The sequence below is a fragment of the Chiloscyllium plagiosum genome, unplaced genomic scaffold (genome assembly GCF_037043375.1).
Source record: "Chiloscyllium plagiosum isolate Xiang-an unplaced genomic scaffold, Cpla_swu_hap1 HiC_scaffold_19, whole genome shotgun sequence".
Lineage (NCBI taxonomy): Eukaryota > Metazoa > Chordata > Chondrichthyes > Orectolobiformes > Hemiscylliidae > Chiloscyllium > Chiloscyllium plagiosum.
The window spans coordinates 52713251-52731989 of record NW_028270157.1 but is presented as its reverse complement, the minus strand read 5'-3'; the positions used below and the strand labels follow the sequence as shown (position 1 = coordinate 52731989).

The 18739-nt window shown below is 39.3% G+C and overlaps 1 protein-coding gene across 3 annotated transcripts in view; it reads left to right on the top strand.

The window, feature by feature from the left end:
• The window catches only part of nup50 (nucleoporin 50), a 94888-nt gene that overhangs the window by 26584 nt on the left and 49565 nt on the right, over positions 1–18739 (top strand). For all 3 annotated transcript variants that reach the window (XM_087997375.1, XM_043709227.2, XM_043709228.2), the window contains exons 4-5: positions 10650–10833; positions 16215–16844. In XM_087997375.1, coding sequence (XP_087853501.1) covers positions 10650–10833; positions 16215–16844 — 814 coding nt within the window. The remainder of the gene's footprint in view (positions 1–10649; positions 10834–16214; positions 16845–18739) is intronic.

Genomic DNA, 18739 nt, shown 5'->3' with positions numbered 1-18739 from the left:
ATGGATTTTCTCAATAGACAATCAATTTATTATCCAAAGTTGTAATGGAGAATCTGCAGTGAAGTACTCCTTTTATCCATACCTTCCAAAAGCCAATGAAAATTGTCGTCTTTGTCTAATAGTGACTTTCAAAAACTGAAGTACCATTATTTTTATCTTTGCTTCACATTTATATCTATATTGTTGTCTGCTCATTTTCCTGGTAATGAATCCTTTTAGCCAGTAGTTAGTATGGTTAAGGTATGTTGCCAACTTGCTTTTTATAAGTTTGATTTGTGAAAATGAGAACTTCCTCCATTTTTGAGTCCTGGAGAGAACTAAAGCCGAACTAGGGAAGAGTTTTCATAACAGACACTTACTTGCGTTTATTTTGAGACATGTATATTTCCATTGGATGATTATCAAAAACATAATTTTAGAAAGGGCAAGAATGGTTGTTATATTTTAAAGTATTAAAGCTCCAGTTAGTTTATGTGGGCGGCACGGTGGCACAGTGGTTAGCACTGCTGCCTCACAGCGCCGGAGACCCGGGTTCAATTCCCGCCTCAGGCGACTGTTTGTGTGGAGTTTGCACGTTCTCCCCGTGTTTGCGTGGGTTTCCTCCGGGTGCACCGGTTTCCTCCCACAGTCCAAAGATGTGCAGGTCAGGTGAATTGGCCATGCTAAATTGTCCGTAGTGTTAGGTAAGGCGTAAATGTAGGGGTATGGGTGGGTTGCGCTTCGGCGGGGCGGTGTGGACTTGTTAGGCCGAAGGGCCTGTTTCCACACTGTAAGTAATCTAATCTAATCAGAAACTACAATGAAGATTTTCTATTGATTTAACTTGAAGCTCTTATTTTTGTTACACATCCTACTTTGATCGTAATTCTATGTAGTTTGGGAATTTTTTTTAAATTGGCTTGCTTCTCTTCTCTGGTTTGATTTAGTGTAAGATTTGTGTTAAGGACTTTTTTTTTTTTTGCTCATATATCTGTTGCACTTTGAAACATTGGCTTTATTTTGGCATTGTATGTTGATGGAATCAAATTAAGTGTAGAAGGGACCCAACAGTTAGCTTTTGTAATTCTGTGCTGGCAGGCCCCTGTTGTTCACTTCTGCACCAGAACCTGTCTGCGACAAAATAATCAAGCCATTAGTCATGATTTCCAATGGGGACAGTTAGTGGTAAAAGGGATGTTTGACTGAACGCCACTGATAAAGTTTGGCCTCGCAGGCACGCACACATCCTAGCTGACAAGTCAACATTGTAGGGACCCTGTGTAACATGGCAAAATTCAAAAAAGATCAACTTATCGAGGAACGTTGGCAAAGATCACATGATTCTTTGTGACAATCTCAAAGCTTGCAAGGATAATCTGTTGTCTTTCTTAGCTGTTCTGCATTGCAGTTCAAGGGATTGCCATGTAGAATGCCCTAGACTGTCTTTGTTTTTCAGTTATTGCTAACCTGGGTGAGCAAATAACATGGGGAAATTGTAGCAGTGCAACAAAGATTCCTTGCAGCCTTGTATTGCAGATGTGGGTGGCTATATCGTGCACATTGGGAGCAAACCTGGGAATCTTAAGGTGATTTGAAAATGTGGATTCCTGCCTCCCCTTCTCTTTTTTTTTGAGATTTGTCTCCATGTGCATTATGCAGTGTTATTCCCAGGAAAAATAGATTTTAATTCAGCAAGCATATTCTGTGTAGTTGAGGGAAAAAGAGCAAGCAGCAGTGAGGGCATTATCAAAACAAAGTATCTAAGTATCAAATAGTGAGAAAATAGTAATGTTGGAAGGGCAAAGGTCTATCAAATTAATATGAAGTATTAGTTTTAGAGGGTCTGTTTGCCAGCCATGAAAATTTGTTTAGTATTCCTTTTATCAACCACTGGCAATTCAAAGTTTGTTCACAGCAATATGCAGTATAATTTAGGTTTATAAATGAGAGTTCTAAAGCATGCGTAGTAAACTTTGAGAAAGTAATGTAGTCTTATTTAAATTTTTAAGAAATATTTAGACTTTAAAATATTACATTAAGCTGTTAACACTATGGAAAAAAAAATGTAGGTGCCTCAAGGGAAAGTTGTTAATACGTCTTTGATCCATCCTCTGTAATTATCCCAGGAGATTTGTATAGGTTAAAAAAAAAAGTACCATGCTTTCCCATGAAACTTGGGATGTTTTATGATATTCAAAGAAATTAAATTCCAATTTGTTGTGAACCTATCTCTTGTTGCACTTGCCCTTTCAAAAATTAATGATTTTGTGTACTGGTTTGAATCTTGATGTTAGCATTCTTGTGATTAAAGCAGTACAGGCTATTCCTTATGAAAAACTACTGCATACTATCTTGGTCCATTCTGAATTGATTTAGCATTGGAATAACTAACATTTGAAGTTTCTTTAAATACCTGTGGAACATGTGACGTAGCTGCTACTTTAATAAGATTATGCAGTCCTTGGCTTTTTCTTTTCAGGGAGGTCATAAATGACGACAGACTCTGAAAAGTCTGGATGTAAAGGGTTATAGGGTTTTGTTAATAGCTAACATTTTGCCTCAGGCAGAAGGCTTTCCAGTTTTAAATAAAACACTTGTACAATAACAGGGAAGTGGCCAGTTCTCTCAGCTCAGCTTTTCTCTGGTTTGGTTTGAGTAGGTAGTGTAAAGAAAGGCAGCTGGACAAACAGAAGCTGGTCCATGCTGGTACTCTCTCTCTCTGACTTCTATCCTGTTAGAGCTTGTGTTTGATTTTACCTTTTTGTGCCAAGGACTGTTTATGGGGATTGTAGCAAGTATTTGGAACAGCATCATTAAGTTGGGATAGCCTGGGTTTTTGGATAGGATAAGTTATTCGGTTTTCTGTTGTGTGTGTGTTTCATTCAGTAATCTTGTAAATAAATTCTGCTTTTAAAACTAAAGTCATGGTGTTAAGTGGAGAGGAATTTGTGTGTACAAGAAAATTTTCTGATTCAGTATGTGGATGTATCTACTGCAGAAGGTACAAAACCTACACTTGGGAAATAAGGCAAGGCAGGTGACTGAAGTGTCAGTGGGGGAGCAGTTTGGGTCCAGTGACCATAATTCTATTAGTTTTAAAATGATGGAAAAGAGTTTTGAGAAGATTTGTAGCTCAGATTGGAGTTCTCGATGTAAGTTTGCTCGTTGAGCTGGAAGATTTGTTCTCGGATGCTTTGTCACCGTACTAGGCAACATAATCAGTGAGCCTCCAGTGAAGCACTGGAACTATGGCACGTTTTTTCTGTTGAGGTTTCCTTGGATTGATGATGACATTTCCTGTGGTGATTTCCTGCTCTTTTTCTCAGGGGGTGGTAAATGGGATCCAAATCCATGCATTTGTTGATAGAGTTCCAGTTGGAATGCCATTTTTGTAGGAATTCTCGTGCGTGTCTCTGTTTGGCATGCCCAAGGATGGATGTGTTGTCCCAATCAAAGTGGTGTCCTTCCTCAGCTATATGTAAGGATACTGGTGAGAGTGGGTCATGTCTTTTTGTGGCTAGTTGATGTGCATGTATCCTGGTAGCTAGTTTTCTGCCTGTTTGTCCAATGTAGTGTGTTGTTACAGTTCTTGCAAGGTATTTTGTAAATGACATTTAGTTTTGTTTTTTGCCACAGGAAGTGATGTCACCAATCCAAGGTAACCTAACCACATAAATGAAAAATGGGCCATACCACCAGTGCTTCACTGGAGGCTCACTGATGTTGCCTAGTATGGTGATGAACCATCTGAAAACAAACTTTCCACTTCAGCAAGCAAGCTTGCATCCAGTGATGGCAAATGATAGTCCATATCTAAAAGTTGAAGTTCTAAATTGGAGGAAGGCTAATTTTGACAGTATTAGGCAAGAATTTCCAAAAGCTGATTGGGCGCAGATGTTCACGAGTAAAGGGATGACTGGAAATTGGAAAGCCTTCAGAAATGAGATAAAGAGAGTCTAGAGGGCAGTATGTTGCCGTTAGGGTGAAAGGAAAGGCTGGTAGATGTAGGGCATGCTGAATGACTAGAGAAATTGACATTTTAGTTAAGGAAAAGAAGAAAGCATATGTCACATATAGACAAGAGAGATCGAATGAATCCTTAGATTATAAAGGCTGTAAGTCTATTTTAGAGGGAAGATTCTCGATTACCCTATCTACTTTGGCAGATAGGGCTAACGAGAATCCAAAGGGTTTTTATAAATACATTAAGGACAAAAAGATAACTGAGGGGCCCTGTTCTCTCCCTCAAGATCAGCAAAGCAGCCTATGTGTGGAGCCGCAGGAAGTGGGGAGATACTAAATGAGTATTTTGCATTAGTGCGAACTGTGGAGAAGGACATGGCAGATATAAAATGTTTGAAATAGATGGTGACATCTTGAAAAAAGACGAGGTGGTGCTGGATGTCTTGAAACGTATAAACATGGATAAATCTCCAGGACCTGATCAGGTATACACTAGCACTCTATGCGAAGCTAGAGAAGTGATTGCTGAGCCCCTTGCTGAGATAATTGTCATCAGTAGTCACCGATAAGGTGCTGGAAGACTGGAGGATGGCTAACATGGTACCACTATTTAAGAAAGGTGGTAAGGAAAAGCCAGGGAACTGTAGATCATTCAGCTTGACATCAGTGGTGGTCAAGTTGTTGGAGGGAATCCTGAGGGACAGGGTGTACATCTATTTGGAAAGGCAAGGACTGATCGTCAACATGGCTTTGTGTGTGGGAAATCATGTCTCACAAACTTGATTGAATTTTTTGAGGAAGTAACAAAGAGGATTGATGAGGGCAGAGCGGTAGATGTGATCAATATGGATTTCAGTAAGGCATTTGACAAGGTTCCTCATGGGAGACTGGTGAGCAAGGTTAGATCTCATGGAATGGAAATGTGTTGCTGGAAAAGCGCAGCAGGTCAGGCAGCATCTAGGGAACAGGAGAATCGACGTTTCTGGCATTAGCCCTTCTTCAGGAATGAGGAAAATTGGTCCAGCAGGCTAAGATAAAAGATGGGGAGGAGGGACTTGGGGGAGGGGCGTCGGAAATGTGATAGGTGGAAAGAGGTCAAGGTGAGGGTGATAGGTCAGACTAGGGTGGGGGCGGAGAGGTCGGGAAGAAGATTGCAGGTTAGGAAGGCGGTGCTGAATTTGATGGATTTGACTGAGACAGGCTGGGGGGAGGGGAAATGAGGAAACTGGTGGAAATCCGAGTTCAACCCTTGTGGTTGGAGGGTTCCTAGCCGGAAGATGAGGCGCTCTTCCTCCAACCGTGCATGTCGTTACTTGGCTTAGACTCGTGACTCTTAAGTTATCATATAGTTAGATCATGCTTTTTTTTTCTCAGTTTCTATGTCTGATGTCAATTTTTATCTAAGTCAGTCAGTTGTGCTTAGCTTTTGGGTGGCAAGCTCAGTTGCTGGATGGCTGGTTTGCAGTGCAGTGTAATGCCAACAGCATGAGTTCAATTCCCACACTGGCTGAGGTTACTGTAAAGGTCCAGCTTTCTCAACCTCGCCTGAGGCATGGTGACCTTCTGGTTAAACCCCACCAGTTGTCTCATATCCAATGAGAGCAGCCCTGTGGCCCTCTGGGACTATGACAACTTTGTCTTGCCTATAATTACAGCATCAAGGTCAATTTCACTTTGATTTCTTGGATTCTTCAATGTCATGAATTTACATCTGTTTTATAAATTTTTTAATGAAACTTTAAAAGCACTACAAAAATAGTCTTTCCTCCAACACCAGAAACATTGCATTCCTCCAAAGAGGAATGGGATTTCTGTAGAAATTCCCCATACAATTTAAAATTGTAGTTGCCTCATTCAAGTAATACCATTGTGAGATTTGGTGTTGATTTGTCCACCCCAGTCCAACACTGGCACCTCCACGTTCTGATTGAAAGTAAGCATTGGTTTACCTTCTTTACAATGAAAGGAATTTCAACACTATCTACACATTTTCAGTTCCCTGTTATATCAGTGTCAGCTGAGTCTTATTATAATTCAACTGCAGCAAGGTTGTGCTCAATCTTTTTTTTTTCAGCCTGCAATTGTTAGGTTGCCTGCTTTTATGGCTATTCTTCAAACCAGACAATCCGTCTTTTGATTAGCAGACTGATGCTGGAATCTAGAAACTCTCCCTTTTTCTGGCCATCTAGTTACACCTCTTTGGTGTCTCCTCGGTGTTTGAATAACTTTAAGGTCCTGTTAAGTTGGGACGAGGATTCTGAAGGCCCTATTTTGAAGCAGAGCAAGAGAGATGTCCTGGCCAATATTCATCACTCAAGTTCGCAAATTGCTTGTTAACAAAGGAACGATGCTGGATTTCCTGCATATACACGAAACTTTGAATTGCTAATTCATCTCTTGTAACATTGCCTGCGATTTGGAAGCTCCATTGCCACTTTTGTGCCCTTTTAAAAGCTTAAAGAAGTTGTCAGTGTTATTGCCATCTGCTGCATTCTGTCTTCTGCCATGCCAGTGGTTGAGTGTTGCTGTTGTCACATGGTCCTGAAAATACCAATGTACCTTTTTTTTATTAGGAACGTTTTTAGAATGATTGAAATAAAGCAGCATTTCTAAAACATGAATGAGTATAAGATTACTTCAAAATGCAAATGGTGATTTTTGATTTTTGTTTAATGAAGGCATTAAGAAATAATCTGTTTCAATTTGCAGCTAAAATTTAAAACTTAAATTCTGTTAAATGATTCACTATCAATTAATTTCTGCAGTGAATATTTGAATCCAATTTTATGGTAGTGTTTATGCCATTATTGGTGAATAGTTCAAAAGCTTAGTTAATGTATTACGTGATTTTGTTTTATTGGTGCTTTAAGATTACGTTTCACAGTTGTATTCCCAATTCTGTGAAAGCTGACAATTAATAGTCTTTAATAAATACTACATTAGTTGATCTCCTGTGACACTGGATGTCTCAAGTTTAATAATATGAGCATGCCTCCACTCTCTCAAGTGTCTGATTTTTCTCTGGTTTGTCTAATTCTCTGCCTGTGGTCCTGGCTTCTGTCCCCACTTGTTTTAACTTCCTTTCTTCTGTAGACTGGCATACGTGCTACTTTTCGGTCAACATTTGGGTTGGAGATTCTCAGCATTTTTACAGATTAAGGAATTCTTCTGAAATGCATCCTTGTTCTTGTCACATTTTTCCTTTCTCATTATCCATTTCCTTTCTTCTCACCCCATTCAATCATTGCCCTATTCTTTCCCTGTTCGAAGATGAATAATTTGAGTATTCTTTGAGCGAGTCAGTAAGGTGTATAAAGGGGAGCCTGTACTTGTTGTGCTGTTGGTTCTCCAAAAAGCCTTGGGTAGAATGGAACGACCAGAGGTTGCTACACAACGTGCATTTGTGGTGTAGATTGTATAATCTTGGCATTTAGTAAAAGATTGGTCATCTTAGAGGAAACATTGAATAGGGGCAAATGGATTTTTTTTTTTTAAAGAGATGGAAAGCTGATGACTGTGTTCCTGTGCATATGGTTGGTTAGACAGTGGGTCGCTTCCAAACCTTGCCATGTGATCTAGGACATGCATTCCATGTAGCCAAGCTGCCCTGACATGCATTAATTTTACAGACTATTTATCATAAACCGGAGACTAGAAAGTAAAAATGATCGCTTCCTACTCGCTAGTCACACCTATGCTGATGTCACATTTTGATCTCCATGTGTTCTGGTCCTTCCAACTGCTTCCTAGTTCCTTCTTTCGCGTCTATGATGTAGATATTGAAATACTACTTAATTTTTGTTTTCTTCCTTGTTTCAAGTTTCCTGGAAGTGTAACCTTTTCAGCATGTTTCTCTCTACTTGTCGTGTTACCTCTTAACAACTGTTGTGCAATGAACCCCTTGAGACATTTCTACATTAATGGAAATTTTGTTAGTTCCTATAATATCTGTTACTAAAACCTACAAACAATTTAGGAACCTCTCCATTAATAGCACGAACAATCTGAATTTTTGTAACTAATTGGTTGCATGATACACGAGTCTAATTATTCAAAAAATACAAGTTATACTTGAACAATGCAAAAGTGTGTTAATTTTAATAATTTAATGTTGACTTCAGGTGGAGTTTCAAGCATTTCTGCGCATAAAGTTCAAGTGCAGATTTTTTTTATCGATTTATTTTTATTGAAAATTTAACATGTTTTTACAAGTTTTTTTATAAAAAATATATAAATCTCACAGCAAATACAAAACAATGCAATTCAAAACAGTACAAAACTAAATCCAAATAATAAAAAAATTCCCCAACCCACCCTCCTATACGAATGTATAAACATATATAGAGAAGTTTTGAAAAAAACCTAAACTAGCTATTTAACTACATAAATATCTAACAACAACAAACAAATAAATAGTAATAACTCAGCCCAGCCAAATAAAACACTCATACATTCACAGTTCCTCCTCCCTGGATATTGGACTCCGTGAAACACAATCGTTACGGCTATATAAAAGCCCTTGTTAGTGTGGCAGATAAAGCTGTGTCCAGGTATTTCAAAAAGGGTTGCCATGTCTTGTAAAAATTCTCAGTTTTGTGGTGTACCATATTTGTGAGAAGATCCAGGGGAATATGCTCCATAACAATCTTCCGCCAACCCGACAGGCCTGGGGGGTTTTTGGATATCCAACCTAGCAAGATATTCTTCCTTGCAAAGAACGTAAGAATATTGAAATGTTTTTTTTTTCTTGTGCGCGTCTGCAGGAAATACAATGGGTAGGCTCAAAAGGAGAGATATAGGGTGCTTCTCCACCCCTAGCTTTTATAAGTTTACAAATAAAAAAAACCAAGTATAAATATTGATATACAATTAAATCTTAAATAAATAATAGCCAAAATCTGTCAAACAAAAGAAGAGATACTGAAAAGAAGAAAAAGGACAAAACTCAACTTACTACTAATCTAGCCTACAGCTAACCAGTGTGTATGATTTAAATCGCTTACATTACTCAAGAAAAGAAAACACGACGGATAACACAGAAATTGACTAGTAAAGTACATGCTCGGAATGTGTTAACATCAGATCGTAACAAAACCCGTATTCGTGCAGGATTCCTCTCCCAAGGGGTCACAGACCAGCCAAGTTCGTTGTCTAAATTAGATAAAAGCCCTTGATAGAATGGCCAAAATATCTGTATCTGAGTAATTCTAGAAGGGCTACCATATTTTATAGAATAATTCGGTTTTTTGGTGCACCATGTTTGTAAGGAAGTAAAGGGGAATATATTCCATGATTATTCTGTGCCGATTCGAATGTCCAGGAGGGCCCTCAGCCACCCAGTTTACCAAAATATTTTTCCTTGCACAGAAAGAGAGAATGGAAAATAATCTCTTCCCGTGCACATCTAGGGAAGGCAAGCTCAAAGCCCAAAAGGAGAGATACTGGATCCACTCTAATTTCTGTTCCCAAGATTTCTGTCAGGGAATTTGCTACTTTAGTCCAATATTTACAGATTTTATGACCAGTCCATAAGCAGTGTACAAGAGTGCCTACCTCTGTCTTACATTTGGGACACATTGGAGATGCTCTTGCCTTAAATTTTGCCAATCAGTCCGGTGCTATATGTGCCCTGTGAATGGCCTGGGTTCTGTTGCAGATGGAGATTTTTCTGGCATTTTCCCAAATGTCATTCCACATTTCTATGGAGATTTCCAGCCCCAAATCCTGATCCCATGTTTTAAGCAGATTGTCCATATATTCCAATATTTTATCATCTAATAAATGATAGAGTGCTGACCGAAGGTACCCCCATTGGCCATAACACTCTACGTTCTCTGTCTGATTTATAAAGACTATCTAATAGCGTCGTCGTCTTCTGTATGTAATCTCGAATTTGGAAGTATCGAAAGAGATCACCATTAGGTAATTCACGTTTCTGATGCAGCTGTTCAAACGACATCCGGACCCCTTCCTTAAACAGATCCCCTAAACAGGAGATACCCCAGGATCTCCAGAGTTTGAATGTGACATCTGTAAGCCCCGGTTGAAACCCCCATGCTCCCACTATCAGAGTATAGGGGGATGCTTTGTGAATTGTCCTTGTTTTGCCGCATTATATTCCAAGCTTTAATTGTATTTAGTATTATAGGGTTTTTACAGTGATCCATAATGATTTTCCTCTTGTCTGAAAATAAGAGTCCAATAAGTGGGCATTTTACTTGAGAAGCCTCGATGTCCAGCCTCGATGTCTGACCCGCAATCAATCGGCTATGTAACTTAATAGGGAACTTAACTGGTATTTCCTAAAATCTAAAAAATCCAGTCCTCCCCTTGCCTGTAGACGCTGTGGCTTCCTCCGCTTAATGAGGCCCCGTCTATGATTCCAGATGAAGGAACCCAGCCAGCCATATAATTTGCGTAGTGCTAACCTCGGCAGCATCACCGGAAGCATTCTCATAGGGTATAGGAGACGGGGCAGGACATTCATTTTAATTAGTGCTATTCTGCCTAACCAGGAAATTGGAAGGTCTCCCCCATGCCTTATCCTCTCCTGTAAATGCACAACATTAGCATGTATAGCTGGCCAAATACTGGGGTGATTAAAAATGCCTAAATATAAGAAACCCAAGTGCAGATTTTAATAAGTTATTGGTGAAGTTTGGTATGTTAGATGGCATGCTAACATTTGTTCTTTTAAAATGGGTCAGACTGATGGAGGTGGAGTTTTCAAAGGATTCTCTGGTCTGTCTTCAACTGGAAATACTGGTTTTGGAGGATTTGGAAATGGTTCTGGTTTCAAGCCTCTGCAAGGATTGTCCAATGGAAGCACTCCATCGTCATCCTCTTCAACATCTGTCCTCAGTTGTGCTACTGATGTAAATGACGCAGTGGGTAAGTAAGCAAATGCCTTTTAACTGCTGAATCCATTTATTTTTCAGCAAAGGTACTTAATACTGGGCAGTGTTGAAAAGTTGGGCAATAAATCCTCCAATATGGCACTATTTTGCTTTTTAAATTGTTTTTATATTGGGTCTGAGTTGATGAATTTTTAATAAATTGTTTTCTGTTCATAGTTTCTGCAGAATAATACTTATTACAACTTGAAAACCAAGTTATTTAGTCGTCAGTCTTTGCCAGCATGTACTCATGTGAACAAGTTGTTCGAATTGCATTCAGACACTTTGTTTCCACATTCTTTTGTATGCCTGTTCCTTCATTCACTATCTAATCTTGAATGTTTAAATTGTTTCTGCCTGAGCTATGAACCCTATAAGTTAAATTTATCTTCAAATCTGTATCAAGAAGATTCTCCATTCTCCGTCTCTTACAATATTAAATTTATCATTCCTCCTCCATCTAGGACTTTTTAATTATTGCTTTCATCCATTCTAGTTAAAATTGTGGAAACATTAGACATTAGTGTTTAATCACACAGGAATCTGCAACTGCCTATAGAATTACATTGTGGGTGTACTGACACCGAATAGACTTCAGCAGTTCAGGAAGGCAGTCACTACTTCTTGAGTGCAACTCTGGGTGAGCAATAAATGCCGTGCCACGAGCACTGACATTCCATGAAAGAATAATGAAAATAGCACTTTTCACTTGAAGATTTTCTTCATATCTTTATCTCCTTACACCAGGCATTGTAGTAAATCTATAAAACTCTCTATTGATCTTTTTTAAAGCAGACTTGGCAATGTCAGATGATTTATTTTAATGCTGTGTAAACTTTCAAGTCTGTCTGTTCTCCTGCAGGACAGTGTATTCCAATTCAGTGTATAATTACACTCACACTCCCAGCATGAAAATAGACCCTTCGGTCCAACTGGTTCACGCTGACCAGGTTTCGAAAATTGAATTACTTTTATCTGCTTGCATTTGGTCCAGATCCCTCTCTAAACTATTCCTATTCATGTATCTGTCCAAAAGTATTTTAAATGTAACTGTACCTGCACCTACCATATACTCTGGTAGTTCATTCTATATACGTACCACCCACTGTGTGAACATTTACCCCTCAGGTACCATTTAAATCTTTCCCCTCTTACCTTAAAACTGTGCCCTCTAGTTTTGAATTTCCTTACAGTGAGGAAAAGACCTTTTGCTATTCACCTTACCTGTGCCCCTCAGGATTTTATAAATCTATATAGGATCATCCCTCAAACTCCTACGTTCCAGGGAAAAAGTCCCAGCTTATCCAACCTCCCCTTAAACTCAACCCCTCCAGTCCCAAAAACATGCTTAAATCTTTTCTGCACTTTTTTTTTCCAATTTAGTAAGTGTTCCCATAGCAAGGTGACCAGAACTGTACACAGTATTCCAAAAGTGGCCTCACCAGTGCCCTGTACAATTACAACATAACATCTCCATCCCTACACTCAATGGTCTGAACAATGAAGGCAAGTGTGCCAAATGCCACCTTCACTCTCCTCCTTGTTGATACAATGTTCAAGGAACTATGTACCTGCATCCCTAGGTCTCTGTTCGATTAGTATTGTTTATTTTTACTGCGAATCACATTTTGTGATGAAAGGAAGAGTATCATTTTGAAATGGGACATATGGGTGCTGGTTACTTATGTGAAATGTTTTTTTTCTTAAAAGTCAGTGGGTCCTCTTGGAACAATGATCTAACTCCAACAATTGTCAGAAAACTAGTGACTACAGACCTAGGCTTACAACAGACAGTGCTTCTTTTAAGGCCATTAGCTTTGTTTAGAGTTCCTAACAATGCATGACAATTTTTAATTCTATTCAGAAAATACCAGAGTTGAGTTCAAAAATGAGCTTCGTTTATCTCCTAGAAGTAGTTCAGGGAACCACTTGCCTCAGCAGAAAAGATTTATTTGGTCTGCTTTCCAAACCAAGTTTGGTTTGAAATTTATTAGGACTGAAAAGGTTTAGGCTCTCAGATTTGCAAAAACTGGTTCAAGCCAGTAAACTGGAAAGGACTCATTGGCTCCACAGTCCATGACAAAGTAACTGTAGGGGACTCAGTTGAGATGGGTGCCTCACTGAAGCATTTACAGCACTTTTCAGCCAGAAGTGTCGAGTAGATAATCCATCACTACCTCCTCCAATTGTTACCAGAATTACAGATATTTGCTTTTAGCCAATTTGATTCAGTCCATGTGATATCAAGAAATGGTTGGCTGCTCTGGATACTGCAAAGGCATTTGGGCCCTGACAACATTCTGGTGATAGTACTGAAGACTTGTGCTCCAGAACTTGTTGCTTCTCTAGCTAAGTTGTTCTAGTATAATTTTACAACACTGGCTTCTCCCTGACGATATGGAAAATTGCCTTGCTATATCCTGTGTACACAGCAAGACAAATCCTAATCCGCCAATTACTACCTCAGTCTACTCTTGATTTGACAGTAAATTGATTGAGGGTGTCTAGATTAGAGTGGTGCTGGAAAAGCACAGCAGGCCAGGCGGCATCTGAAGAGTAGGAAAATCGACGTTTTGGGTAAAAGCCCTTCATTCCTGATGAAGAGCTTTTGCCCGAAACGTCGATTTTCGTGCTCCTTAGATGCTGCCTGACCTGCTGTGCTTTTCCAGCACCACTCTAATCTAGACTCTGATCTGCAGTCCTCACTTTTGCCTGATGGAGGTTGTCATTAACTGTGCTATCGATAGCACCTGCTGAGCAATAACTCAATCAGTGACACCCCGTTTGGGTTCTGCCAGGGCCACTCGACTCCTGACCTCATTCCAGCCTTAGTTCAATCGTGGACAAAAGAACTGAATTTGAGAGGTTGGGTGTGCGTGACAGCCCTTGACATCAAGGCTGCTTTTGACCTACTGTGCTATCAAGGGCTATTAGGGCAAACTCACTGCTGATTGGAGCCATGTCTGGCACATATGAAGATGGTTATGCCTATTGGAGATCAGTTATCTCAAATCCAGACAATCTCTGGAAGAGTTTTGCACAGGGTAGTGTCCGAGGTCCAACCATCTTCAATTGCTTCATCAGTGACATCTCTCTGTCATGAGGTTAGACATCGGGATATTCACGTATGACTGCATCATGTTCAACATGTTTTGTCATTCCTCCAATACTAAAGCAGACCATATTCAAATGCAGCATGACACAGACAGTGTCCAGGTTTGGGCTAACAAGTGGCAAATAACATTTGTACCCTACACATGCCAGACACTGACCATCTCCAATAAGAAATCGTCTAATCGCGGGCCCTTGACATTCACTGAAGCCCCCCACTGTGAACATCCAGGGGGTTACGTTAAACCAGAAACTCAGCTGCACTCGCCAGATAAACCCAGTGACTAAAAAAAAAGCAGGTCAGGGGCTAGGAATATTGTGACGCGTAACTGTGTCCTAACTGTCCAAAGCCTGTCCACCATCTACATGGCACAAGTCAGGAGTGTGATGGAATACCCCTCACTTAGCTGGATCAGTGCAGCTCCAAGAACAATCAAGAAGTTTGGCACCATCCAGGACAAAGAAGCCTGCTTGGTTGGCACCACATCCACAAACATCCGACTCTCTTCACCAACACTGCTGCAGGTATCTACAAGATGCACTGCAGAAATTACAAAGAGCCTTAGACTGCATCTTCCAAACCCATGACCACTTCTACCTAGAAGGACAAGGGTAGCAAATACATGGGAACACCACCATCTGCAAGTTCTCGAAGCTGCTCATCATTCTGACTTTCAAATCTGGCACCATTCCTTTGCTGTTATTGGGTCAAAAAGGCATTGTGGGTCAACCTGCAACATACGGACTGCGGTGGATTAGGAAGATAGCTCACCGTCCCCTTCTGAAGGGTACTTGGAGATAAGCAATAAATGCTGGCCAGCCAGTGCTGCCTACATCCCAAGAGCGAATATGTTTTTTTTTTAAGAAGGATGTGATTTATCTCAACTTGCCTCAACCCCCTTGCTTTGTAACTGTGATGGAAAGTAGCTTGAAGCTGTTTTATCGTTTGGTAGAATGATTTTAAAACTAATTTTTCTATGTTTAGCTTGTTTATTTTTCTTCTGAAATAAACTTGTTTTTATTAAAGAGATCTGCAGGCTCTTGAATATGTTTCAGAGACATTTAAAAATTAAACAAAACCTATCAAATCAGGCATCATTCGAAGATCTGACTTTGTCCAGTAACACTGGCTCATGTGTGGCAACATTGCATCCTCATATTGGCATTTATTTCAGCCAGTCACTTTTGAGCTGTTTATTTGAGCAAGTTCTGGATCAATGGTGCTGGAAGAGCACAGCAGTTCAGGCAGCATCCGAGGAGCTTCAGCAAAATCGACGTTTCGGGCAAAAGCCCTGAAGGGCTTTTGCCCGAAATGTCGATTTTGCTGAAGCTCCTCGGATGCTGCCTGAACTACTGTGCTCTTCCAGCACCATTGATCCAGAATCTGGTTTCCAGCATCTGCAGTCATTGTTTTAACCTATTTGAGCAAGTTCTCTACTCTCTGTAATTTATTTTCATCTTCTACTCTTACTTTCTGTTTTTGTATTCTAGAAATTTTAATACTACATTTGTAAGACTAGTATCAAAATAATTCTCACATGCAGTGAACCCCAACTTGATCTCAACACCAGATAGTACTGCTTTTGGACTTTGAATCATTTAAAAAGATGAAGCCATCTGTTGTATGTATTTCATTTTAGTCTAATTAGGCACTCAGTGAAATCATTTAAGCTGTTAAAACTTTTCACGATTGTATGTCATGTATTTTTGAATCGTGGGGAATCCAAAAACATTGAATAGATTTGAGGATCTTCACACTTAAGCAGTCTGCATCTGCATATTTTGCACACAACAAATGCTATGTACCACTTGCATTTAGAGTCAAACAGCATGGGAAGAGACCCTTTAGTCCAATTCGTCCATGCCAAGTAGGTTTCCTGAACTGAATTAGTCCCATTTTCCTGCATTTGGCTCATATCCCTCTAAATCTTTCCTATCCATGTACTGGTCCAAATGTCTTTTTAAATGTTGTAATTACACTCACCTCTACCACTTCCTGTGGCAGTTCATTTCATATTTGCACCACCCTCTGGCTGGAAAAAGTTACCCCTAGAGTCCCTTTTAAATTTTTCGCCTCTCGCCTTAAACCTATACCCTCTAGTTTTGGACTCCACTACTGTGGGGGAAAATGTCCCTTTTTTCTGTTGTTTTTTTAAAAAAATAAGTGATAGGAAGTCTTGATCTATAAAGACTTGGAGACCTTAGAATAATGCAATAATCTTTTTTATTTCCCAATCTAATTAAGCATTTAATTTTATTTTGTAGGTTCTTTTCTGTGTAACGGTCCTCCTTCAAATCCCTTGGCGAAAGGTGAAATAGGTACAAAAGCAAATGGTGTTAATCAACTTAACACTCGGAGTAAAACGGGCTGTAACGAATACAACAAACAACTCGCAGCACTAAATTGTTCAGTCCGGGATTGGATCACCAAACATGTCAATGAGAATCCGCTATGTGATTTGACCCCAATCTTCAGGGACTACGAGAAGCATTTGACGAGCATTGAGCAGAAATATGGTAGCAGCTCTGATAGTGGGTCAGAGAGTGACACAAGCAGCAAGAGGCCAGAAACGCAGTCTATTAACACATTTGGTGTTTCCAAAACATCACCAGGGACAACCCCACCACCCATCTTTTCATCTGTTAAAAGCAATGATATTATTCCACTCACTTCAGAAATGAAACCTGAGACTACAATAGAAAATAGTGGAAACAGCAGCTTCCTCTTTGGGAAAACAGTGGAAAAACCACCTTTATCTGGCTTTTCTTTCAGTAGTGGTACCTCAGGCTCATTATTTGGAAAAGATCTAAACCAAGAAAAGTCTGGAGTTCCAACATTTTCCTTCACCGCATCTGTAGCAAAACCAGAAGAAATAAATAGCAGTGAGCACAAAGGTATGGATACTATTTACCTTTTTTTTTTAAATAAACTGTTTATACTTACAAATTTAGTAGTCCGAGTCTTAAAGTAGTCAGGTATAATAATAATAATAATAGTTGTTATTATTATATTGTCAATAGCCATGAAGTGTACTCTGTTGTTTCTTTTCTCTTATCCACGCATCATTAAAGAAATGGCTAGATTAAAGTGTTTGCAAATTTTAATCTTGCGTATAAGTTATAGCAGGAACATCAGCCTTTTTGCATGAGGTGCACAATTCAGTTTTATTCTGAAGGAACTATTGAGCAAATTTCAGAAAGATGAGGCATTATAAATTAATCTTGCTGGTATCCAAACAGTGTTTTATGAACGATGTCCAAACAGAAGATTTGGCTTTCTTGCTTGTCACAATATTGAACACCTGATTTAATGGCATTTAGTAGCACCATGGTGCTAGGTAATTCATTAAATTACCAGCATTGCTGAAACAATTGCCTATCACACAATTAAGTTACCTCCCATTTGCCTGTACCTCCACAACCCAGTATTGTAGCTTTCTGGGGACAGATCAGAACAACATCTCCCCAAAGCATATACTGAGACTCTGGAATTCCCTCCCTAAATCCCTCTACCTCTTAAGGCAGCACATCTGTGATAATCAGGAAAAATAGGTAAATGGTAACAGGAATCCAAATGGTGATTAAATTTCATTGTACAAATGCATTAAAATAACTTTGTTAATAATGGCAGCAACTACTATTCCAGGCCACCCACTGCATTAGTCAATAGTTTAACAACATACATTCAGGTTTTGAAAGATGTGAACAAAAAAAAACTACATTGTTGTTACATGTTGAAATCAGTCAGTGGAAATATAAGTGCAAGAAAGGCATAAGCATATGTTAGTGGTTGATAGTGGATGCGATGGCATGTAACAATAAAACTCTACATAAAGCAGAAATATTTAGTCCAAGGTGAAGTTCAACAGTAAGTAACAAATGTGCTTTAAGTTGACAAGTTTCACTGCCTTATTACAGTTGCAAATCCCAGCCCAAGGTAAATGCCACTGAACAGGGCAAAGTCCATAATATTAATACTAACCTGAATTTAAGATTGCATGCTGTGTTATCATTTCGTGGTACTTTCAGTACTTTTCCAAACATTCCATTATACAGAAAAACATCTTCAGGTGGCACCGTGTGATGACCCAACAGGACAATTCTTCCATTGGGCAATTTTGTGTCTCGTAGTTACCTCAGTAAAAACATGCTGTTTTTGCATTAGGACTGTTTTCCACGTACTTTTCCACTTTATTTCAGTTGCTTGCTGTCAAATCCAAATAATCTCTTAATGGTCTGGTTTGAAGGTATTTTTCAATTCGACCTGTACAGTATCCAGTTATCACCTGTGTTTTCTTTCAAACCAGTGTCCAGACAGCTTTAGCTAAAATCTTAACATGTTGAAATATTTTGTGTAATGGATCAATTACTCATTTTATAAACTGAGCCCAAGGACATGCAAATGTAGTAATGTTACCTGTATACACAAAATTGAGCTTTGTTAGTAGGAAAAATACATGTCGCATTGTGATAAATATTAATCATTTTAAAATTAAAACTAGCTAATCGCTCAAATGCCTCATGTCAGTCTATAGACCAAAATACTATAGATTCGACAGATCTGAAATACTCTGGAGGGAGAAAAACAGTCAAGGTTTCAGGTCCCCAATCTTCTTTTAGTTCTGCCACATGGCTTCTAAAGCCTGAATCTCTCTGTATAAGTGCTGCTAGACAAGCTGAGCATTTCCAAAACTTCCCACATCTGTTGGGCAAAAGTAACCCAATTTTTCTAATTGTTCAAAAAAACAGTTTGACGACTTGAGTCTCATTCCCTTTAGGAGGAAACCCAG